This window comes from Arvicola amphibius, chromosome 10 (assembly GCF_903992535.2).
Source record: "Arvicola amphibius chromosome 10, mArvAmp1.2, whole genome shotgun sequence".
Taxonomy (NCBI): Eukaryota; Metazoa; Chordata; class Mammalia; order Rodentia; family Cricetidae; genus Arvicola; species Arvicola amphibius.
In genome coordinates this window covers 104,451,303-104,471,134 of record NC_052056.1, presented here as the reverse complement: position 1 = coordinate 104,471,134, position 19,832 = coordinate 104,451,303, and the positions used below count along the sequence as shown (strand labels likewise).

General features: G+C 39.5%; 1 protein-coding gene across 5 annotated transcripts in view; it reads left to right on the top strand.

Annotated features, from left to right (window-relative positions):
* The window catches only part of LOC119825569 (cytochrome P450 3A11-like), a 794,398-nt gene that overhangs the window by 75,142 nt on the left and 699,424 nt on the right, over positions 1–19,832 (top strand). The window contains exons 1-4 of one of the 5 annotated variants that reach the window (XM_038346528.1): positions 7,718–7,947; positions 8,489–8,632; positions 8,888–8,981; positions 11,340–11,392. The exons of 2 other annotated variants lie outside the window; for them this stretch is intronic. In XM_038346528.1, coding sequence (XP_038202456.1) covers positions 8,583–8,632; positions 8,888–8,981; positions 11,340–11,392 — 197 coding nt within the window. In that variant the 5' untranslated portion in view covers positions 7,718–7,947; positions 8,489–8,582. Of the gene's footprint in view, positions 1–7,717; positions 7,948–8,488; positions 8,633–8,887; positions 8,982–11,339; positions 11,393–19,832 lie in introns of those variants that run through there. 2 more of the 5 variants (XM_038346526.2, XM_038346525.1) reach the window with 2 other exon arrangements.

Sequence of the window (19,832 nt, the reverse complement as noted above, 5' to 3'; positions counted from 1 at the left end):
GTGGGGGTGGTGAGGTGTCTCAGTGGTAAAGACAATTGCTTCCAAACTTTGGGACTTGATATGACCCTGGGGATCACATGGTGAGGGTCAAGAAATAACTCCTCAACATTGTCTTCTGATCTCCACATGCACCATGGCATGACTCTCCAATAAGCAAGTAAATGTAGTTTAAAGAAAATATAACAAGTGATTGGTGTCTGCTGACTTTCTATGGCTGATTATTTCTGTTTGCTAATTACCAAGAGAGCCCTTGACTCAATTAATGATCTCAAGCTTTAACTTATGAACTCAATTCATCCTGGGTAAATGACCTTCTGTACACACTCATTTCCCCTGTCACTTGATATCTTAATATTAGTTGAGCTCAAGCAGGATAGGGAGGCAGAGCAAATATTTATTTTTGTCAGTGATTTTCAAACTTTGCCTTCTGATTATTCTGGCATGACACACTGGACTTACAAATAGAGACACGCTTTGAGAGCAAAAAGTCAACTGAGAGCCTTTCTGTTAAAATGATGGCTCAGTTTTGAAGAGTTTCTGAGTGGGAGAGTTCCAGAGAAAAAAGCTGGATATGCTAATGGTGAAAGTGTCAAATAGTGCATTTGAGTCTAGCTTTTTGACATTGTGTGACAACATTGACATCTACAAAATCCACGCCTTTAAACAAAAAAAAAATGAGTTACAAGGAATTGTATTTTTCCCCAAAACCCAAACTTCAAAATTTTGAATAAGTTTGTGATCGGGGGATTGAATTCAGAGTTACTCTGATGGTGTATGGCTTGTGGTCTGTGAGCTAGCACATCTGAAAGCGATCATCCCTAAATTGATGTACACAGAAGCAACAATAACTTGATTTACCAGGATGAAGTCATGAAGATGAGAGGGTGAAGGGTAATGGGAAGAGTTTTAGTAGCATTGCTTTTAGTTTCTCTCCATTTAGTTTGATGTTGGCTCTTAGTTTGCTATGTATTGCTTTTATTATGTTTAGATATGGTTCTTTTATCCCTGATGTCTCAAAGTGCTTGATCAGAAAGGGGTGTTGGATTTTGTCAAAGGCTTTCAGTATCTAGTGATATGATCATATGTTTTTTTTTCCTTCAGTTTATTTACATGGTGGATTACATTGACAGATTTTCTCATGTTGAACCATCCCTGTATCTCTGAGATGAAGCCAACTTAATCATGGTAGGTGTTTTTTTTTCATGTGTTTTTGAATTAGGTTTTCCAGTATTTTATTGAGTATTTTTGCATCAATGTTCATGAGGGAGATTGGTCTGTAATTCTCTTTCCTAGTTAAGTCTTTTTGTGGTTTTGGTATCAGGTAACTGTAGCCTCATATAAAGAATTTGGCGATATTCCTTCTGTTTCTATTGTATGGAATACTCTGAAGAGTATAAGTATTAGCTCATTTTTTAAGTTCTGGTAGAATTCTGTGCTGCAATCATCTGGCCTGGGTTGTTTGTTTGCTTGTTCATTTGTTTGTTTTTGTTTGTTGGTTGGTTGGGAGATTTTGATGACTGCTTCTATTTCCACAGGGGTTATAGGTCTATTTAAATTGTTTATCTGGTCTTGATTTAGTTGTGGTATGTAGTACTCACAGGAAAATTGTCCAATTCTTTTAGATTTTTCAATTTTGTAGAGTGTAGGACCCTCACCCCTTATTCTCAAAGGGGTGAGAAGAAATTTCCTAGCAGAATGTTTTCCCAGGAAGATAGTGGCCTTCCCCTCTCCTACCTGGGAGATTTCAAGCACAAGGTCACTTAGCTCAGTCCAGCCAGCTACCTGGTACAGGCAGATAAAGATGGCCTAACTCAGTGGCCTTGTTCTAAGAACAAGGAAAAAGCTGACTTAGCAGGATGGGAGGGAGCAAAAGTCCTTGCACCTGTGCCAAAGCAGCTTCAAAAAGCCTCTTTGTAGTTATGCCTTTGAAAGCCTACCCCACAGAGGAGATACAACTCCTCTCTCTACCTCGTGGTAAATGGGTCAGTAGAAAGTGGTTCCAAACATGTTTGTATTATGTTGATTAAACCTTGCTTATTATAGTCTGGACGTCTCTGGTGGTCTCTCTTTGGGGGTCGTACTCTGAGCACAATATTTGGTGCGTTGGCCGAGAACCCCAGAGATTCCACCAGGATGATGAAAGTCCAGAGGTTTATTACCATCTACCAGTGAGAGAGCGCTCTTTGTCTTTTTTTCACTAACAAAAGATGTTTATTACTGAAGGATCCATCAAAAATAAGTTCTTATATTGTGAGTAGAAGATGATACTGTTTTTTTCATGGTTTATTTTTTATATTTAAAAATTTCCATCTCCTCCCCTCCTCCTCCCCTTCCCTCCGCTGCCCTTCCCCCATACCCCCTCCCTCTCTCTCCAGACCAAGGAGCCATCAGGGTTCCCTACTTATGTTAAGACCAAGGTCCTCCCAACTCCCCCCAGGTCCAGGAAGGTGATCAACCAAGCTGAGAAGGCTTCCACAGAGCCCGGCCATGCAGAAGAATCAAAGCCCAGCGCCATTGTCCTTGGCTTCTCAGTCAGCCTCCACCATAGGCCACATTCAGAGAGTCCGGTTTGGTCGCATGTTCCATCAGTCCCATTCCAACTGGAGTTGGTGATCTCCTGTTAGTTCTGTCCCACCGTCTCCATGGGTGAACGCACCCCTCACGGTCCTGACTTTCTTTCTCATGTTCTCCCTCCTTCTGCTCCTCATCAGGACCTTGGGAGCTCAGTCCAGTGCTCCAATGTGGGGCTCAGTCAGTTTCTTCATCTATCGCCAGGTGGATGTTCTATGGTGATATGCAAGAAATTCATCAGTATGGCTATAGGAACTGGCCTTTTCGGGCTCCCTCTCCTCAGCTGCCCAAGGAACTAGCTGGAGGCGTCTCCCTGGAAACCCAGGAACCCCTCTAGAGTCAAGTCTCTTGACAACCCTCAGATGGCTCCCTTCATTAAGTTATATGCTTCCCTGCTCCCATATCTACCCTTCACCCTAAAGTTCCCAATTTTTGCCCGGCGATCGTGTCTACTTCCAATAGCTCTTTGTCTTTTGACTCTTGTCTCTGTCTCTGTGATTTTGTCTTGTCTGTCTGACTATGGCTGCTTTGCTTTTTTACCGGTCTATCGATTTGGGATTTTGGTATTGACGTGTGTTCTCTAAAGCAGTTGCGCTTGTACAGAGAACCTGGTGAAGCAAGGGACGCCTTGGCTTCCATTTCCAGACAGGGATGGGAATTCTCCCACTCCCGGGTCATTCCAGACAGGGGCCTTGCTGGCCCCGGGTCATTTTTGGACAGGGAGTTTTGCTACTGGATCAATAGATGGGTATGGGAATTCTCCCAGTCCCAGGTCAGTAGACAGAGGCCAGCATTCTCCCCGCCCTGGGTCATTTACAGCTGCCTCAGAGACAGCTGTTTGGCTTTCTCTCACCATGGGAGAAAATGTCACTATGTGTCTTGTCCCAGGAATTTGTCAAAGTCTCTTTGTGTAATGTTATGGTAATTGTTGCTTTGTTTTTTTTCTCTCTGGACTTCTATCCTTGAGGGTCCTTTGGCTCCTATGGAGCCCCAGCCTCTCTCCCCCAGCCAAGGGACTGAGAGGAGAGAGGCAAAATCTTGTAGAGCGCCCAAAAGGAACTGGGCATGGAGAGGGTAGGCAGTGCATGCCTGTGACTTGGAATATCTTTGGGGCCACTACATTGGGTGGATGGTGATTCTCTGGAGTTCCGGAAAACTATTGTCTCTTTGTTTATTATGTTTAAGACTAGACTGACGAGGGCTGAAAAAAGGAACAAAACTTAAATGTGAGAATGCAGGTGACTTGGCAGCAGCCCATCTAGGGTCTGTATCCCTAGCCCTGAGCCAGGTCTGATGGCAGAGAATACACTGCCTGGGTACTGAGAGCTAAGCCTTGAGACTGCAGGCAATGCCACGTGGCAGAGGATCTGGGTGGGGCCTGCCCATGGGGCTCCAAGGCCAGGGAGCAGTGGCACCTGGGATGGAGAAGATTGCAAAGTCATCATGCACCGGGGTGAAGGCAGAGGAATGCCTCTTCAGAAGGCAGGTGGTGGAGCTGATGACTGAGAGAGGCCGGTTGCAGCAGAACAGGGCAGCCTCCTCTCCCTTGTTCTCTCTCTGTACCTTGATGGTCTTTACCTTAGGCAGGAGAGAGGGACCTGCACATGGGTGGCAGGGAATTGACTGCTTGCAATTAAAAAACTGGACAAACGTAAAACAGAGAATCTCAGGTCATGGTCAGAGAAAAGTTAACAAAAACTTTTTTTAAAAAAAGCATTAGCAGCCAAGGACACTCTCTGTGCCTCTTTTCTTTTCGGAGCCATGTTTTTAGTATGATAACACTCAGAGAATCTCAGGTCATGGTCAGAGAAAAGTTAACAAAAACTTTTTTTAAAAAAAGCATTAGCAAGGTGATCGACCAAGCTGAGAAGGCTCCCACAGAGCCTGTCCATGAAGAACAATCAGAGCCCAGAGCCATTGTCCTTTGCTTCTCAGTCAGCCCCCGCTGTTGGCCACACTCAGAGAGACGGGTTTGGTCGCATGATCCATCAGTCCCATTCCAACTGGAGTTGGTGATCTCCCATTAGTTCTCTCCCAGGGGGGAGTTGGGAGGACCTTGGTCTTAGCATAGAGTGGGGAACCCTGATGGCTCCTTGGCCTTGAGAGGGAGGGAGGGGAGGTATGGGTGGAGGGGAGGGGAGGGAAGGGGGAGAAGGAGGGGAGAGAAAGGGGAGAAGGAGGGGAGGGAGGGGGGAGGAGGAGGGAAGGAGATGGAAATTTTTAAATATAAAAAAAATAAACCATGAGAAAAAAAAAATGCAAACATAAAAAAAAAAAAAAAAAAAAAAAAAAAAAAAAAAAACATTAGCAGCCAAGGACACTCTCTGTGCCTCTTTTCTTTTCTGAGCCATGTTTTTAGTATGATAACACTCAAGGTCTCTTCTGCTGGCTAGCAGTTTCCCATCTTAACCCTTTCCTGTCCTGATACTGCTTATAAGAAGTTTAAATTATACCAACCTGTAATTTTAAAAAATGTTCATTTTAAAGTAAATGTCAAAGACACATTATGTTTAAAAATGCTTTTGTTTCCACCGGAAAAAAATATGGGTTACAAATACTTATCTCCTTTGATTAAGATAATATTTCTGCTTTTGTTTTATGCAATGTTCTGCTGGATAAAAGTCACAAAAAAGACTTTGATTTAAATTCACATATTGTCTAAAAAATTAAAAAAATTAATGGAGGTTTTTACATTATCTAAAAAGCAAAAAAAAAAGGCAGGAGACTAAAATAATAAAAAAAAGTTTGTCTAAAAATGTCTGACTTAACCAATAAAACAAACATAGAGAGAAAACCAGACCTAAAAATTGCAAAAGGTATATAAAAAGTCACAAAAGATATTTAAAAATTGTAAAAGGCCAAAAGATGTTTGTTATAATTTTTTGTACCTAAATGTTTAATGGTTAATTCTGGTTAAAAAAACTTGTTTCTCTTGTTAAAGGGTCATTTTTATTTCTTTAAAAAAATATGGCGGTGGTGGCACACGCCTTTAATCCCAGCACTCGGGAGGCAGAGGCAGGCGGGTCTCTGAGTTCGAGGCCAGCCTGGTCTACAAGAGCTAGTTCCAGGCCAGGCTCTAAAAAAGCTGCAGAGAAACCCGGTCTCGAAAAAACAAAAAAAAAATATGTTTGCTTGTTTTGTTAAAAATTAGCCTTTGGTAATTATAAATTTTGTACTTATAATTTTTCTCTGAGCTCTGGTTATTAGATTTGGGTTTGCAAAAATTTGTATGTCTTTTTAATATAGATAATGCTAAAACTGTTTTATGCTGTTCTTTATTGATATACAAGAATGCCAGTTACCACCAGGAATAGCTGGATCTAGACTCCCAAAGAAAAAAACACTTACCAGAAAAAAAAAAAAAACCAATGCAATATAATAGTCACCAAAACCATCAACTAATGGTTAGATTTTAGCTTCATTGTCTTTTGCTAAAATCATTAATTTAAAGGTTCAGTCAGAGAAAAATATGGTATATAGTCTGGTCTGTTAAAAATACAAGTTAACCAACTCCATAAGGAGCCTCTTCGATGCCCATCTTCCTCTTGAAGTAGATTGGTGATGCCAGGAACAGACACATCTCATTGTCATGAAAAGGCCTAAGTTATTAAAACATTTTAAATGCCATATTCTGTAGTCTTTGAAAGATATGAAGAATGTCTATCTAACTGAAATATATCTCTATATATCTAAAAATCTAACTAACATGACTACAAGTTTGACTATTATCGATGATTATCCATTAACAACCTATATTTCCTAATTATATATTACATTTTGAAATGAACTACACAATCACAATACCTTAATCAAGATCAGAAATACATATACATATAACAAGATTGACCTTAAATTTATATCAATAAAGCAATATCTATACCAATGAAAATTATTCATATCTATATCATATCCCCCTTTAAATGTAAAAAAAAAATTATAAACAGTATTTGGGAATATGGGCATAGTTTTTTCTCTCCAAACTGCTTCATGCTCTATGGGGACACTATTAATCAGGTCTTTCATGGTGTATCCTGTGTGCCAGGTTCATCTCAGTCCACAGTTGAACAAAGTAAGTTTTTAAGGGTGTTAACAACAACCTTTCAGGAGGGCATGGTCTATCATACCATATGCATAGAAGCAATCCACAGGGTCTCATCTTCTGTGAAAACAAAACAAGAACCTCTTCTCCAAAGCATCATATCCTTAGACCCAACTTTTGAAGTCATAATATCTTTATAATATACATGCTGAACCATAGTTCTCATAAGCAATTAAACAATGACTACATACTGTTTGGGTTACAAGCTCAGGATTTTCTATGTTTTTGCTGGGACTCAACGGTATGAGTCTATTTTTACTGTTTTATAGATATCTTTTATTTGCTATTGCTATAATATGGATTTTAATATGGGCCTAAAAGTTTCAAATGTATTAACTTCTGTTCCTAGTTTAAATTTGTCTCAACAGGTTTCCCCTTGGTTGGCAGATAGAAACAAGCACCAATTGCTGACTACAACCTGCTCCAAATGATTGTGAACCGTGGATTTGCTAAAAACTGATGTGGACCAGTCTAGCTGATGAGAATGCTCCCTGGCTCTTCAACAAAGTCCACAAACCAAATGTTCCTAAAATTTTCTCTTTTTGACTAGCATTTTACCTTTGTTAACCCTTGACAGCAATGCCCAAAAGTCAGCTAGAAGCAGTTAAAAGAATACACCATCCAATAATCTCTGGTTAAAATGCTAAGTCAAAAAAACGTAAAAAGACCCTGTAATTGTAAGAGACTATTTGGCCAAAGTTAGCAAAGCCAGCTCATGATTGAGCTGACCCTTAGGACCAAGAGGAGTAATTTAATGATTATTATTTTTATTATTATTATTTATTTATTATTTTATTTATTCATTAAAAATTTCCACCTCCTCCCATTTCCCTTCTACTCCCACTCCCCCTCCCCCTCCCTCTCCAGTCCTAAGAGAAGTCAGGATGCCCTGCCCTGTGGGAATTGATTTTTTTATTTAAAGAAAAGAACCTTTGGTCTTAGGTCTTCCTGAAATGACAACATTGTGTATTGATTACACAAAGAAAGTTAATTCACAGAAGATTAAAACAGGCTGTGATGAACTTCATGATCTGTCCAGGAGACCAAAGTCCCGGCCATGCACAGACCTGGACCACATCTTCCCAGAGTATAAACACCCCAGGCTGGGCACACTTCAGTACCATTGGTGGGAGGGAAGCCCTGCAAAGGGTAACACATAGCTGGAGAGAGAACACAGAGGGGAACATTGCTGTCAGACAAGCAACGATGGACCTGACTTCAATTCTCTCACTGGAAACCTGGGTCCTCCTGGTAATCAGCCTGGTGCTCCTATACCGGTGAGTAACCACCAAAGTTTTTCTTCCTCCATGTCCTCGAGTTGGGGTTGTATTCAGACATATATTCTGTTATTGAGTGCAAGGTCAAAAGTGACATAGAAAGCAGGGGCTGGAGAGATGGTTCAATGGTTAAGAGCACTGATTGCTCTTCTAGACGACCCAGGCTAGAATCCAGCTATCCACATGTGGCTCACATCATCTGTAACTACAGTCCCAGAAGACCTAATGCCTTCCACAGGCACAAAAATACAATAGTAAAACGTGATAACAGAAGTTAAAATTAACTCTGAAACTCTGTAATTTCAAAAGGTTGAAATTACATGTTTTTAATTATTGAGGATAGAGGCAGCACATGAGATATGTGTATGTGTTTGTGAGTCTGTGTAGGTTACAAGAAAACTTTGGGGAGTCTTTTCTCTCCTATTATGGGGAACCTGAGGGTCAAACTAAGGTTGTCAACTTTGGCAGCCAGTGCCTTTACCTGTCTTGATAGCCTGAGATGAAATAATTGTATTTATTTTGGATTTTTATTTTTTGACAGAAAGAGGGATCAAAGCAGAGCCTATATGTGCTAGTCAAGCACTCTACTGCTGTACTAAAGCCCCAGTGATACTATTAAAGTTCATATTTATGTTATGCAGATCTGCTGGGCACACATATACACTTTCAACTCCCTCTTGCTGAGGTAAGGGGTCTTTCTGATGAGATTTACTCTTGGCATGAGCTGATTGACTTTCAGGTTACACCTAGAGTCACCAGATCTCAGTAGGAACATACACAAACCATGGGCTGCCATGCACACTGGACCCCTCACCCTGCCCCTAAGCTCTGGGAATTGAAGGGACAGCCATGTTGTTGGTATGTTTCATGCTTTGTTTTTGGTCATGTTTATCTCCTTTCCTGTATGTGTAGTCACAAGGCTTTCTGTTTCTCTCTCTAGTTATGGGACCCGTAACCATGATGTTTTTAAGAAACAGGGAATTCCTGGACCCAAACCTCTGCCATTTTTAGGAACTCTGCTGAATTACAACGAGGTGAGTGTTGATTCCTGATGGCTAAAAATGATTTAGTTCTGTTAAATGCTCCTTGATAGAAAACAAAAGTGTGATTTCAGGCCCTCATACTGTGTGTTCTCATGATACTAGAGAATGTCCAGTGGTTTTTTAGGGCTCTATTGCCAACTTGAAACTATCAACTGTTTCTGTGTGTGTGTGTGTGTGTGTGTGTGTTTATAGTGTGTATATATGTATTTACAAGTGCATAAGTGCCCATATGTTTGAAGCTCCATATGCATGTATATTTGTGTGCATGTAGAGGCCAGAGGTTGGTATTGGGTAACTACTTGATTGCTCTTCACTTTATACCCAGCTCTCTCTGACTTGACTAGTTTAGCAGGCCATCTTGTTCCAGGAATCCCTTGTCTTGGCCTCGTGCAAATGGGGATATTGGAGGACTTTAACCCCTGGTTGTCATTTATGCAGATATTGGGGATTCAAACTCTGGCTTTTATGATGTGCTCTTCCCACTGAACCATTTCCACAGCCCCCATTGTTAACTTTCCCCACACTTATTAAATTTGCGGTGAGTGTGTATGTAACACAGTGTGCATTTGTAGGTCAAGGGACAACTTGTGGGAGTCAGTTTTCTCTTTCCACCATCTGAGTCCTAGGGATGAATCCCAGGTTGTCAGAGTTGGTGGCAAGTGCCTTCCCATCGGAGCCATCTCACTGGCCCTGATGTCAGTTTATTGAGCCTCAAGTTTGTCTTTGGTGAAATGCACAGATCTCCAGCCCATTTAATCTCGATATTCAGGGCTCAGACTTTGTGAGCAGTAAAAGAAGTTTATTTCTTACCCAGGGCAGGTTCCAGGAAGGCACTTCTATATTTTATTTGAAGAAAATCTTTTTTTTTTTTTTTTTGGTTTTTCGAGACAGGGTTTCTCTGTAGCTTTGGAGCCTGTCCTGGAACTAGCTCTTGTAGACCAGGCTGGTCTCGAACTCACAGAGATCCACCTGCCTCTGCCTCCCGAGTGCTGGGATTAAAGGCGTGCGCCACCACCGCCCGGCTTTGAAGAAAATCTTGAGGGGGTTTCCAGCTTCTAGTACATCAGCCTACATGAACTAAATTAAATTCTCTTTGTATCTAACTCATGGGCAACTTTTTCTCCATTTGCTGCATATTTTTGATGCATCAGGTTGTCAGAGGCCTAAATTAACACCTTTGGGGGACAATTCATTTACTTGGGTTCTCTGAGTAATTATTGAACCCTTGAAACAACTTCTATAGATCTAGATGCAGTATTTACTCTTTATGGCATGGTGGTGGTTCTTGAGTATTAGAGTATTTTGCTTTTGTCTCTTTCTGTAAGAACTAGGGTCCAGTTTAGTGATTGTTTCTTTTAGAAAGAAGATTTTATACATATCCATGTAGGTTTATGCACATAAGTGCAGTACATACAGAGGCCAAAAGAGGGCACTAGATTCCCCGGTGCCAGAGTAACAGATGGTTGTTAGGTGTTGGGTGTTGATCCTGTGAACAGAACTTGGACCCTCAGGAAGATCAGCAAGTGCTCTGCTGAGTCACATCTCCAGCCCTAAAGACAGGTTTTCTTTTGTGTTTTGGTTTGTGGTGCTGAGAATGGGATCCAGGGCTTTAGACATGCCAGCAAGTGCTCTAACACTGACATGGACCTACAGCTGCTTCTCTTCCTTTAAAGGCAGCAGCCTGTGCATGAGTGTGAGCAGCAAGTGTGTAACCAGGATGATAGCTGTCAGTTACCTCACATACTGGACTACACAATGTGCTTTGTATTTTCATTGAAAGATATTAAAGGCAAAAACCACTGGAAAAAGAAAGATTCAACAAATAACTGAAGTTAGAAACTTGAATAATAAGCATGTCATGTGCCACATTTTAGTCTACATGGATAATTTGTAATAAAACTGGTTTGACACCTGGCCTCTGGTCAGTCCACAGCAGACATTCCCAAGCTCATGTCCAGAGGGCGAGTGGCAAAGCTTACACTGCCATCAGCTCAGATTAATTTCCTAGATGTTCTATATTTTGATTGCAAATTCTGCAAAACTATTTATTATTATTATTATTATTATTATTATTATTATTATTATTATTGTGTGCATCTGCTGTTGTGCACATGTGTATGTCTATGGCTGTGCATGCAGAGTCCACAGGAAGGTGTCAGGTGTCCTGCACTGTCACTCTGCCTTCTCCCACTGAGTCATCTTGCTGGTGCCACTAAAAGTTACTGAAGAACTTTTCTCTGTCAGAAACAATAAACTTTATTTCATGGGATTTGAGGGTTTAATTCCCTGGCTACAGAAGGGTCAATACATACAGGACAATAATGGATTTCATGCTATTTCTCCTTCCAGGGTATATGGCAATTTGATGCTAAGTGCTATAAAAAATATGGAAAAATGTGGGGGTGAGTATTCTGGAAAGTCCTATGGAATTGACTCTTTTTAAGGGGGTGTACTCTACTTGTGCAGGACAATGCCAGCCCAAAATTGCAGTAATGGTCTCTCTGTTGTAAAGGTGATACCATGTGTCATTAAGTGCCATAGTTTACAAAACTAATTATTTGAGAACATTATATATTGTGTCTTTTGAATAGCTTTGATGTTCCATGGACTCTGGACTTCATGGTTTTGTTATTTTGTTTTGTTACATTTTTGAGACAGGGTTCTCTGTGTAACAGTCCTGGCTGTCCTGGAAGTCACTCTGTAGACCAAACTGATCTCAAACTCACAGAGATCCACCTGCCTCTGGCTCCTGAGTTCTGGAATTACAGGCATGCACCATCACCATCTGCTGCTAAGACTTTTGATAGAAGTGTATATCATTGTGCCCTTTCTTGTTGAACTGACTTTGGAGATTCAATGTATTTAAAAACCAAAGTGTTCTTCCTGAGATCTATATCCTTAATGGTTCTGTAAAGTGGCTGAACCAGCAGCAGGAACTGTTCCCTTCACTGATGCTGGAGTTAGATTAGAGCTTTGGAGTAAGTATTGTCATTATGCTGTAAGACAGAAACAAGTGGGAGGAGACTCTGGCTCTTCCTACCACTTCATCTCTTTTCATCCATCCTTAACACAGGGATCTGCTGAGTTGTCAGAGCCCATAAAGACTATGTCATTCAATGCCAACAGCATGCTTTGCTGTCTATCCAATGTCCCCGTGTGAATGTCTCCTTGCAATTATTATTGCTTGTCAGCACTTGATGGTGTTTTCTAATTTTCACTGACCTAATATCTTATTTATTTATCCTTTTATTGTTGTTTACTTATTTATTTGCTTGGGACAGGATCTCCTTAAGTAGCTCTGGCTGTCTAGGACCTTGATATGTAGACCAGCTTTGCCTTGAACACAGAGATATGACTGTTGCTGCCTTTCAAATGCTGGAACTAAAGGCATGTGCCATCATGCCTGGCCCTAATATCATTTTATATGAAATATTATTCTTACATTTTTAGTAGTTTTGTGTCTTTGTATGTACCAGTGATTTTTTTTCATGGTTTATTTTTTTTATATTTAAAAATTTCCATCTCCTCTCCTCCTCCTTCCCCTTCCTTCCCCTCCTCCTCCCCCTTCCCTCCCCTCCTTCTTTCCCTTCCCTCCCCTCCCCTTCACCCATACCTCCCCTCCCTCCCTCTCAAGGCCAAGGAACCATTTCCTATGTACCAGTGATTTTAACTGGACTGACTTACAGAACCCTAAGTGAGCAAGAGTGTGTTTAAGGAGCAAGAACAACTTATCAGTGGTTCACCACTGACCTAGACTTCTTGCTCTCCCCAGCAACTACTTTCTTTTTTTTTTATACTTGTTCATTTATCACAGAGGGACATTTATCACATGTGCTTCATGACACACATATAAAGTCAGATGACAACTTGTGGCAATCAGTTCTCTCACTCCACCTTGTCCCAGGGACTGAGCTGGTGTTCATTGGGCCATTTTGCTTTCCCATCCCAGGAACTAGCTGTGTGTAAATCCTCAGACAGGCTCAGGACCTTAAGACTCCTGTTGGAATGTTGACAGTCAAATCACCCTTGGGGATTATGGAGATATTCCCAGTTACAGTGAGTTCCAGAGGTCTGAAAACAGGACTTGTCAGCTCTCCTTCCCACTGACTTGGCTCTAATGTTCTTTCTGAGCTTCAGAGAAGCTATGTAAGGCGCCGCATATAAATTCTGCATGTTCACTTACCTGTTCAGCTCAGTGTTTCAAAACCATGGCCTGGTGCAGTCTAGGCAGTCATTCTACCACCAAGTTATATCCCAAGCTCAGATACTGAAATATTTTATTATTTTTAAGATTAATATTTTAGTTTCTTTTGATTGATTTATTTTTATTTTAAAATATTTAATATTGATACTAAAATTTTATTTTAGGGTTTAATTATTATATTTTATTTTACTATTTTATTTATTTATTTTTATTTTATGTTCACCAGTGTTTTGCTTACATGTATGTCTATGTGAGGGTGTCAGAAGCCTTGGAACTGGAGTTACAGACAGGTGTGAACTGCCACATTGGGTGCTAGGAATTGAACCAGGGTCCTCTGGATAAGAAACCACTGCTCTTAACCACTAAGTCATCTCTTGAGCCCCAATATTTTTTCAGCATGTACTTATATTACTTTTAATTACGTGTGTGTGTGTGTGTGTGTGTGTGTGTGTCTGCACATGAATGCTGATGATTATGGAAGCCAGAAGCATTGGATCCTCCTGGAGCTGGAGTTACAGTTGGTTGTGTGTTTTCCAGTGTGAGCAGTACAAGCCAAATGCAGGTACTCTGTATGAACAATATGTAATCTTAACTGTGGTGCCATCTCTCCATCCACTTGCAATATTTTAAGTATGCAAAAATCACAGAAAATGCTATAAGCAACTCTCACGTATAAACATTTAGACTTTAAAAAATTCCACTTGTTATTTCTATTTATGATGTCCTTAGAAACTCTTATTGAGTGTTTTGTATTGTATGGGACATTCAAATGAGGAGAATGACTCCAGAATTTAATTTTAGGTTCTCTGGGAAGAACAGGTTCTGTGAACTGAACCTCAAACCTCTGTTCAGAAGCATACTGTACACAAAGTTTGTGCTTGATGTACAATCAGTTCTTCATGCCAAAGTCCCTTTACTCTGTTGTATATGTTCTCAGAAAGAAATCATCACACACCTGCAACTTCAGTCCTTATTGTGCATTGTTGCAGTGCCCAATAATTCAAGATCACCAAGCATGCCTGGATATTCTAAAATGTATGATTAAACCATGCAACAGTTGGAAAATCCCTTCAGAAAAACAACTAAAATCATAGAAAACAATCACCAGTCTGTACTATGATTTCTTCAAGGTCTAGGAGCCTTGAACAAGGAATTAATATGTTTTTCCATTATGCTAGATACAGTGAGAAACAACTTTTTCACTCTAAAGTTTACCCTAGATACAATAACTACTAGATTCCCACTGCATTTCCCCCTTTTGTTCAACCTATTTTAATTATATTGATGATTATGCAATCACACAGTGAAGATAGCTTTTTCTCTATCATGTTGTCTCTCAGTCATATGTTTATAAGCTAGAATACATTTTAAAGCCAGTAAAATTATTACAGAAAAAATAAATGTACAATCATTAGAATAAGAAATGTAATTAAATGATGAACAGAATTGAATGACGCTAAGGAATCTGCAGTGCTTTCCCATGACATCCATTCCAGATATATCAGTTAACTCAATTATAAAAGTTTCCTTCATTTCTTATTGTAAATCATAAATCCTTTGAGAAGAATTAGGGGACTCCAATTCTTAACCCTTTCCCAATCATACTTTCTTTCATTAAACCTTAAAGATGTAATACAATAAGATGTAATATTCTCATCACATTTTAATTTGCTTCCTTAATGTCTCTAACTGAACTCCCATTAGAGTTACAACTTATCTCAAATCAGTTTTTCTTTGACTACCTTACTCTCTATTCTATTTTGCTGAGTCCAAAGTTCTGAAGCATGTTTATGCCAGACTTTAATTAATTCAGCAGTCTGAATTACCTTATGAAGGGCTAGTCCAGGAATGACAACAGTTACAGTCAATACAATAATTTCCTTACCACAGCACCTATCAATTCAATCATCCTATATGTTCTTCTTAATACTCTTTCAGAGAGTTTCTGGAATAGAAAGTGAGCTTGCAATGGTGTCAACAACTCCCTGGCCTCCAAACTGTTGACCTTGCTCTAAAAATATATAGCCTTTCATAAGTGACATCACTTTTAAGGTGTGATTAGAGCTTTTAACAATTGCTTGATAAATAGTGAACTGAGGAAATTGTTCAAAATATTGACATAAAGTTGTACTATTTAGCATTCCCTGGGAAAGGATTTTCCATTTATATCATTTTTACAGGCTGGGTATTATTATAAGTAGGAACTGTAAAAGCAATTTCTTTTTATCTATCTTGTTCCTGCAAGGGAATAGTAAAAAACCAATCTTCCAAATTAACAACTATTATAACCCAAGCCTTAGACAATAAAGAAGGTAATGGAATTCTAGGCTGTAAAGAACCGATGGGTTGAATTACTTGGTTTACAGCTTTTAAAATCAGTCATTATTCACCATTTGTAAGATTTATTTTATTAAAAATAGAGGAGAATGGCAAGGATTTGTAGGGGTTTAGTGTATTTAGTATCTAACTGTTCTGTCTGAATTGTTCAACAGCCTGAACTTTTTAAAATTATAAGCCCCTGCTCCACCCATACAAGCTTATTAGTGAACAATTTTAAAGGCAGAGCATTTGGGTTCCCAGCATTGGCCCTAATCCAAATTTGGGTAGATAATTTCTGCCTTGTCTTGTTTCTGAGCAACCTGTCTGTATGGCCTGTGTTTTTCATTGACAGTTTCTTTCAATACCTATTTCAGTAATTAATCCCACTTTTCAAAATGTTTTATGAGCTGGTTCTGAAATTGTAGGAATATTAATTTGAGCTATATATCCCAGAATGGGTACAGTCTTTTTTATGGAGCATGTGGAATTTCTGTACGAACATTCTCTTTGTCCTTTTTAAAAAGTTATTTATAAAAGCATTAAAAACATTCTTTAAATTATTTTAAAAGGTAAATTTAGTATTTACCCACAGAGTAGTTTTTATAAAAATCTTAAAAAGAGGATTCTTTTTATAGATCCCCAAAAACATGCTAATGAGGCATGCCAATTATTAACAGTGTGGACAGTTTATCTGCATTTTATTTAGTAAAATCATTTTTGTAGGCTTTTTGTCAGTAAGATATTATTTCCATGAGCTTAGCCTTCACAGCCATATTAATTAATAATCTAATAACATGATCTGTTTCAGGTATTACATTTTATAGAATTTAACCAAGAGTCCCTGGAAAGAAATTTAAAAGGCAGATTAAAAAAACTCACTAGTGATAAATAGAGAAGATGGTACCCAATGACATGGTTTAAAATTAAGAATTTTGCTTTTAGTTCATTTATTATGAAAATTAAACATTCATTTAGGCATTAATCAGATCATCAAGAAAAGAGAATATCTTCCATATGGTAACTGACTAATACATCTGGAAATTGAAACAACATTGGCTTAGTACTTTATGCTCTGATAGCAACTGTGTTCTGTACTACAAGACTGGCTTGCTTTGTTTTCTCCCATGAAGGGATCACTGATAATGAGTTATTCCCACTATTAAGAGGAAAAATGCATTTCCAATGAAAGTACATTTTATATGGAGTTATTCCTCCTCTGAGGGAAAAGCAAAAAAAAAACATTTAAACCAATATTAAACAAACTAACAAGAAAAATTCTAAGTTCTGAGCCAACTATGCAAGCTCAGGTTGCAGCAGAGGAGCCCACCCATCATTCTCTCAAATTCAGGTGTTGTCTCTCTGTATTTGCTGGCCCTTGGGAGAAAGCACTGACAGGCTTTACCCAGCCAGAGAGCTCTGGGTTCCAGCAGACATGAAGTCCTTTTTCTATTAGATATGGCCTTTGCCCTTCCTCTACTTCTCACTGAAAATGAATTTTCTCTCCTTTCATTATTCATCTCTTGAGCCCTTTCTATTTATAGGCCTCAGATGAACAGTTTCCCTTCTTCTACTGGGAAAAGTCTTTTATCTTGATTAAACACTTCTGTTTTTTTAACTGGAAAAAAATTTTGATGTCCCTTCTCCTTTCCTCTTTTCTCCTGTGAAGATTCCCTTTTTAGTTTCTCTTATTCTTTGTCTCTGGAGTTTGCCCACATGTATCCTTAATTCTTACAAATGTGCAGCTGGTGCTTTAACCTTTTACATCTATAAGTCTGTTTCATCTAAAGAAGGAAGAGGAGATGAATTCCCATTGTCTCTTTTTTCTTTTTCTTTTTCTTTTCTTTTTATTATTTAATTTTTTAAAAAAAATAATTTTACATATCAACCCCAGTTTCCCATCCTTTCCCTTTTCCTCCCTTCCCAGCTTTTCCCATCTGACCCTCCTTCCACCCCTCAAAGGAGAAAAGGCCTCCCTTAGGTAGTCTCTAAACTCTGGGGTACCAAGTTGAGACAGAACCAAGGCCCTCTCTATTGAATCTGCCTGGGAAAGGTTTCCCACCATTGGTAATGGGCTCCAAAAAGCAGTTCATACACCTGGGATAAGTCCTGGGCTCACTGTCAGGGGACCGTCAAATAAATCAAGTCACATAAGTGTCACCCACATTCAAACAGCCTAGTTCAGTCCCATGCAGGTTTCCCGGGTCTCAGTCCAGAGTCCTTGATCTACCACTAGCACAAGTTGGCTGTCTCTGTGATTCACCCCATCATGATCCTGACCATCCTTGCTCATATGATCTCTCCTCCCTCTTTGAACTGAACTCCAGGAGCTCAGCCCAGTGCTTAGCTGTGGATCACTGTATCTTCTTCCATCAACCAGTTACTGGATGTAGTTTTTATGATGGGTCTTAGGGGTATCACTAATCTGCTTACAGGGCAAGGCCAGTTCAGGAATTCTCTCCACTATTGCTAGGAGTCTTAGCTGGAGTCATCCTTGTGTATTCCTAGGAGTTTCCCTTAAAACGGTCTTCTCCCTAAACCCATATTGACTCCCTCTATCACAATATCTTTTTCATTGCTCTCCCTCTCTGTCCCTTCCCCAAGTTGACTGTCTGGATTCCTCAGGTTCCCATCCCCCATCTCTTCCCTTATAACCCCTCCCAGTTTGCACAGTAGATCTTCACTTTTTCCCTTTCCTGGAGCCTCCCATGTATGTTTCTCTTAGGGTCCTCCTTTTTACCTAGCTTCTCTGGGGCTGTGGGATGTAACCTATTTATCCTTTGTTTTATGTCTAATATCCACTTATGAGGAACCATATACCATGTTTGTCTTTCTGGTTCTGGGTTACCTAACTCAGGATAGTTTTCTCTAGTTCCATCCATTTGTATGCAAATTTCAAGATATCATTGGTTTTTTACTGCTAAGTACTCCATTGTGTAAATGTACCACATTTTATTTATCAGTTCTTCAGTTGAGGGCATCTAGGTTGTTTCCAGATTCTAGCTACTATGAATAATGCTGCTATGAACATAGTGGAGCAAATACCCTTATGGTATGATAGTGCATCCTTTGAGTATATGTCCAAGAGTGGTATGGTATTGACCTAGGTTGATTCCCAATTTTCTGAGAAACTGCTATACTGATTTTTAAAGTGACTATACAAGTTTCCACTCTCACCATCAATGGAGAAGTGTTCTCCTTACTCCACATCCTCTCCAGCACAAGCTGTCAACAGTGATTTTGGTCTTAGCCCTTCTAGCAGGTGTAAGATGTTATCTCAGAGTTATTTTGATTTGCATTTCTGTGATGGCTAATGATGTTGAGAAGTTCCTTACATGTCTTTCAGCCAATTAGATTCTTCTGTTAAGAATTGTCTGTTTAAATCTATATTCCATTTTAAATTGGATTGTTTGCTATTTTGATGTCTAGTTTCTTGAGTTCTTTATATATTTTGGAGATCAGTCGTCTGTCCATTATGGGGTTGGTAAATATCTTTTCTCATTCTGTTGGTTGCAATTTTGTCTTTTTGATCATGTTTTTTTGCCTTACAGGAGCTTCTCAGTTTCAAATGGTTCCATTTATTGTTACTTTCAGTGTCTCATCTCCATTAACTTGACCCTCCTCACTTTATTCTTCCTCTGAAACAACATTCCTGTCTTCCTGTGAGGAAACATTCTCTTCTGCTCACTGACAATTGTGAGCCTGAATGTTTTCCTATTTACTTCCCCAATTCTACTTCAGACGAAGTTTTCTGTGATTCCTCACTCTGCAGTGGGTCCAGAGCATTTGAGATCAAATTACAGAAAGAGCAAATCTTGACTCCTCTCTGGGATGTATAAGCTCCTCTCTCAGATGAACTCAGTTCTCAACACTGGCTTCCATACCACCAGTTTTCACTGAACATAGGGAGCTGCATGAAACCAATAACAATGCCTGTTAACTAATACCAGAATCTCTGTAAGCTGATTTTGTTTCACAGTCACTCCATTTCCTTTTAACAAACATTAAGTAACCAGCATATTGCTGCTCCTGAGATGGGAAATGCCCCCGTCCTAATCCTATCCTGCAGTACTGCCTGCTCTGAGCATACTCTACCTTCATTCCTGAAATGTCTGGACCTCTCTCATCTCTGAACCCATAAGATGGAGTGCCAAATATCTGGTGTTTCCTGTTATGTAGGATGTTCAATGGAAAGAAACCCCAGAATTTAATTTTGGGCTCTCTGGCAGCAGTGAGGAGCAGTTTCTGTGAACTGAACCTCAAACCTTTGTTCAGAAGCATGTTTATTGATGCTACACAAAGGTTGTATTTGGGGTACAACA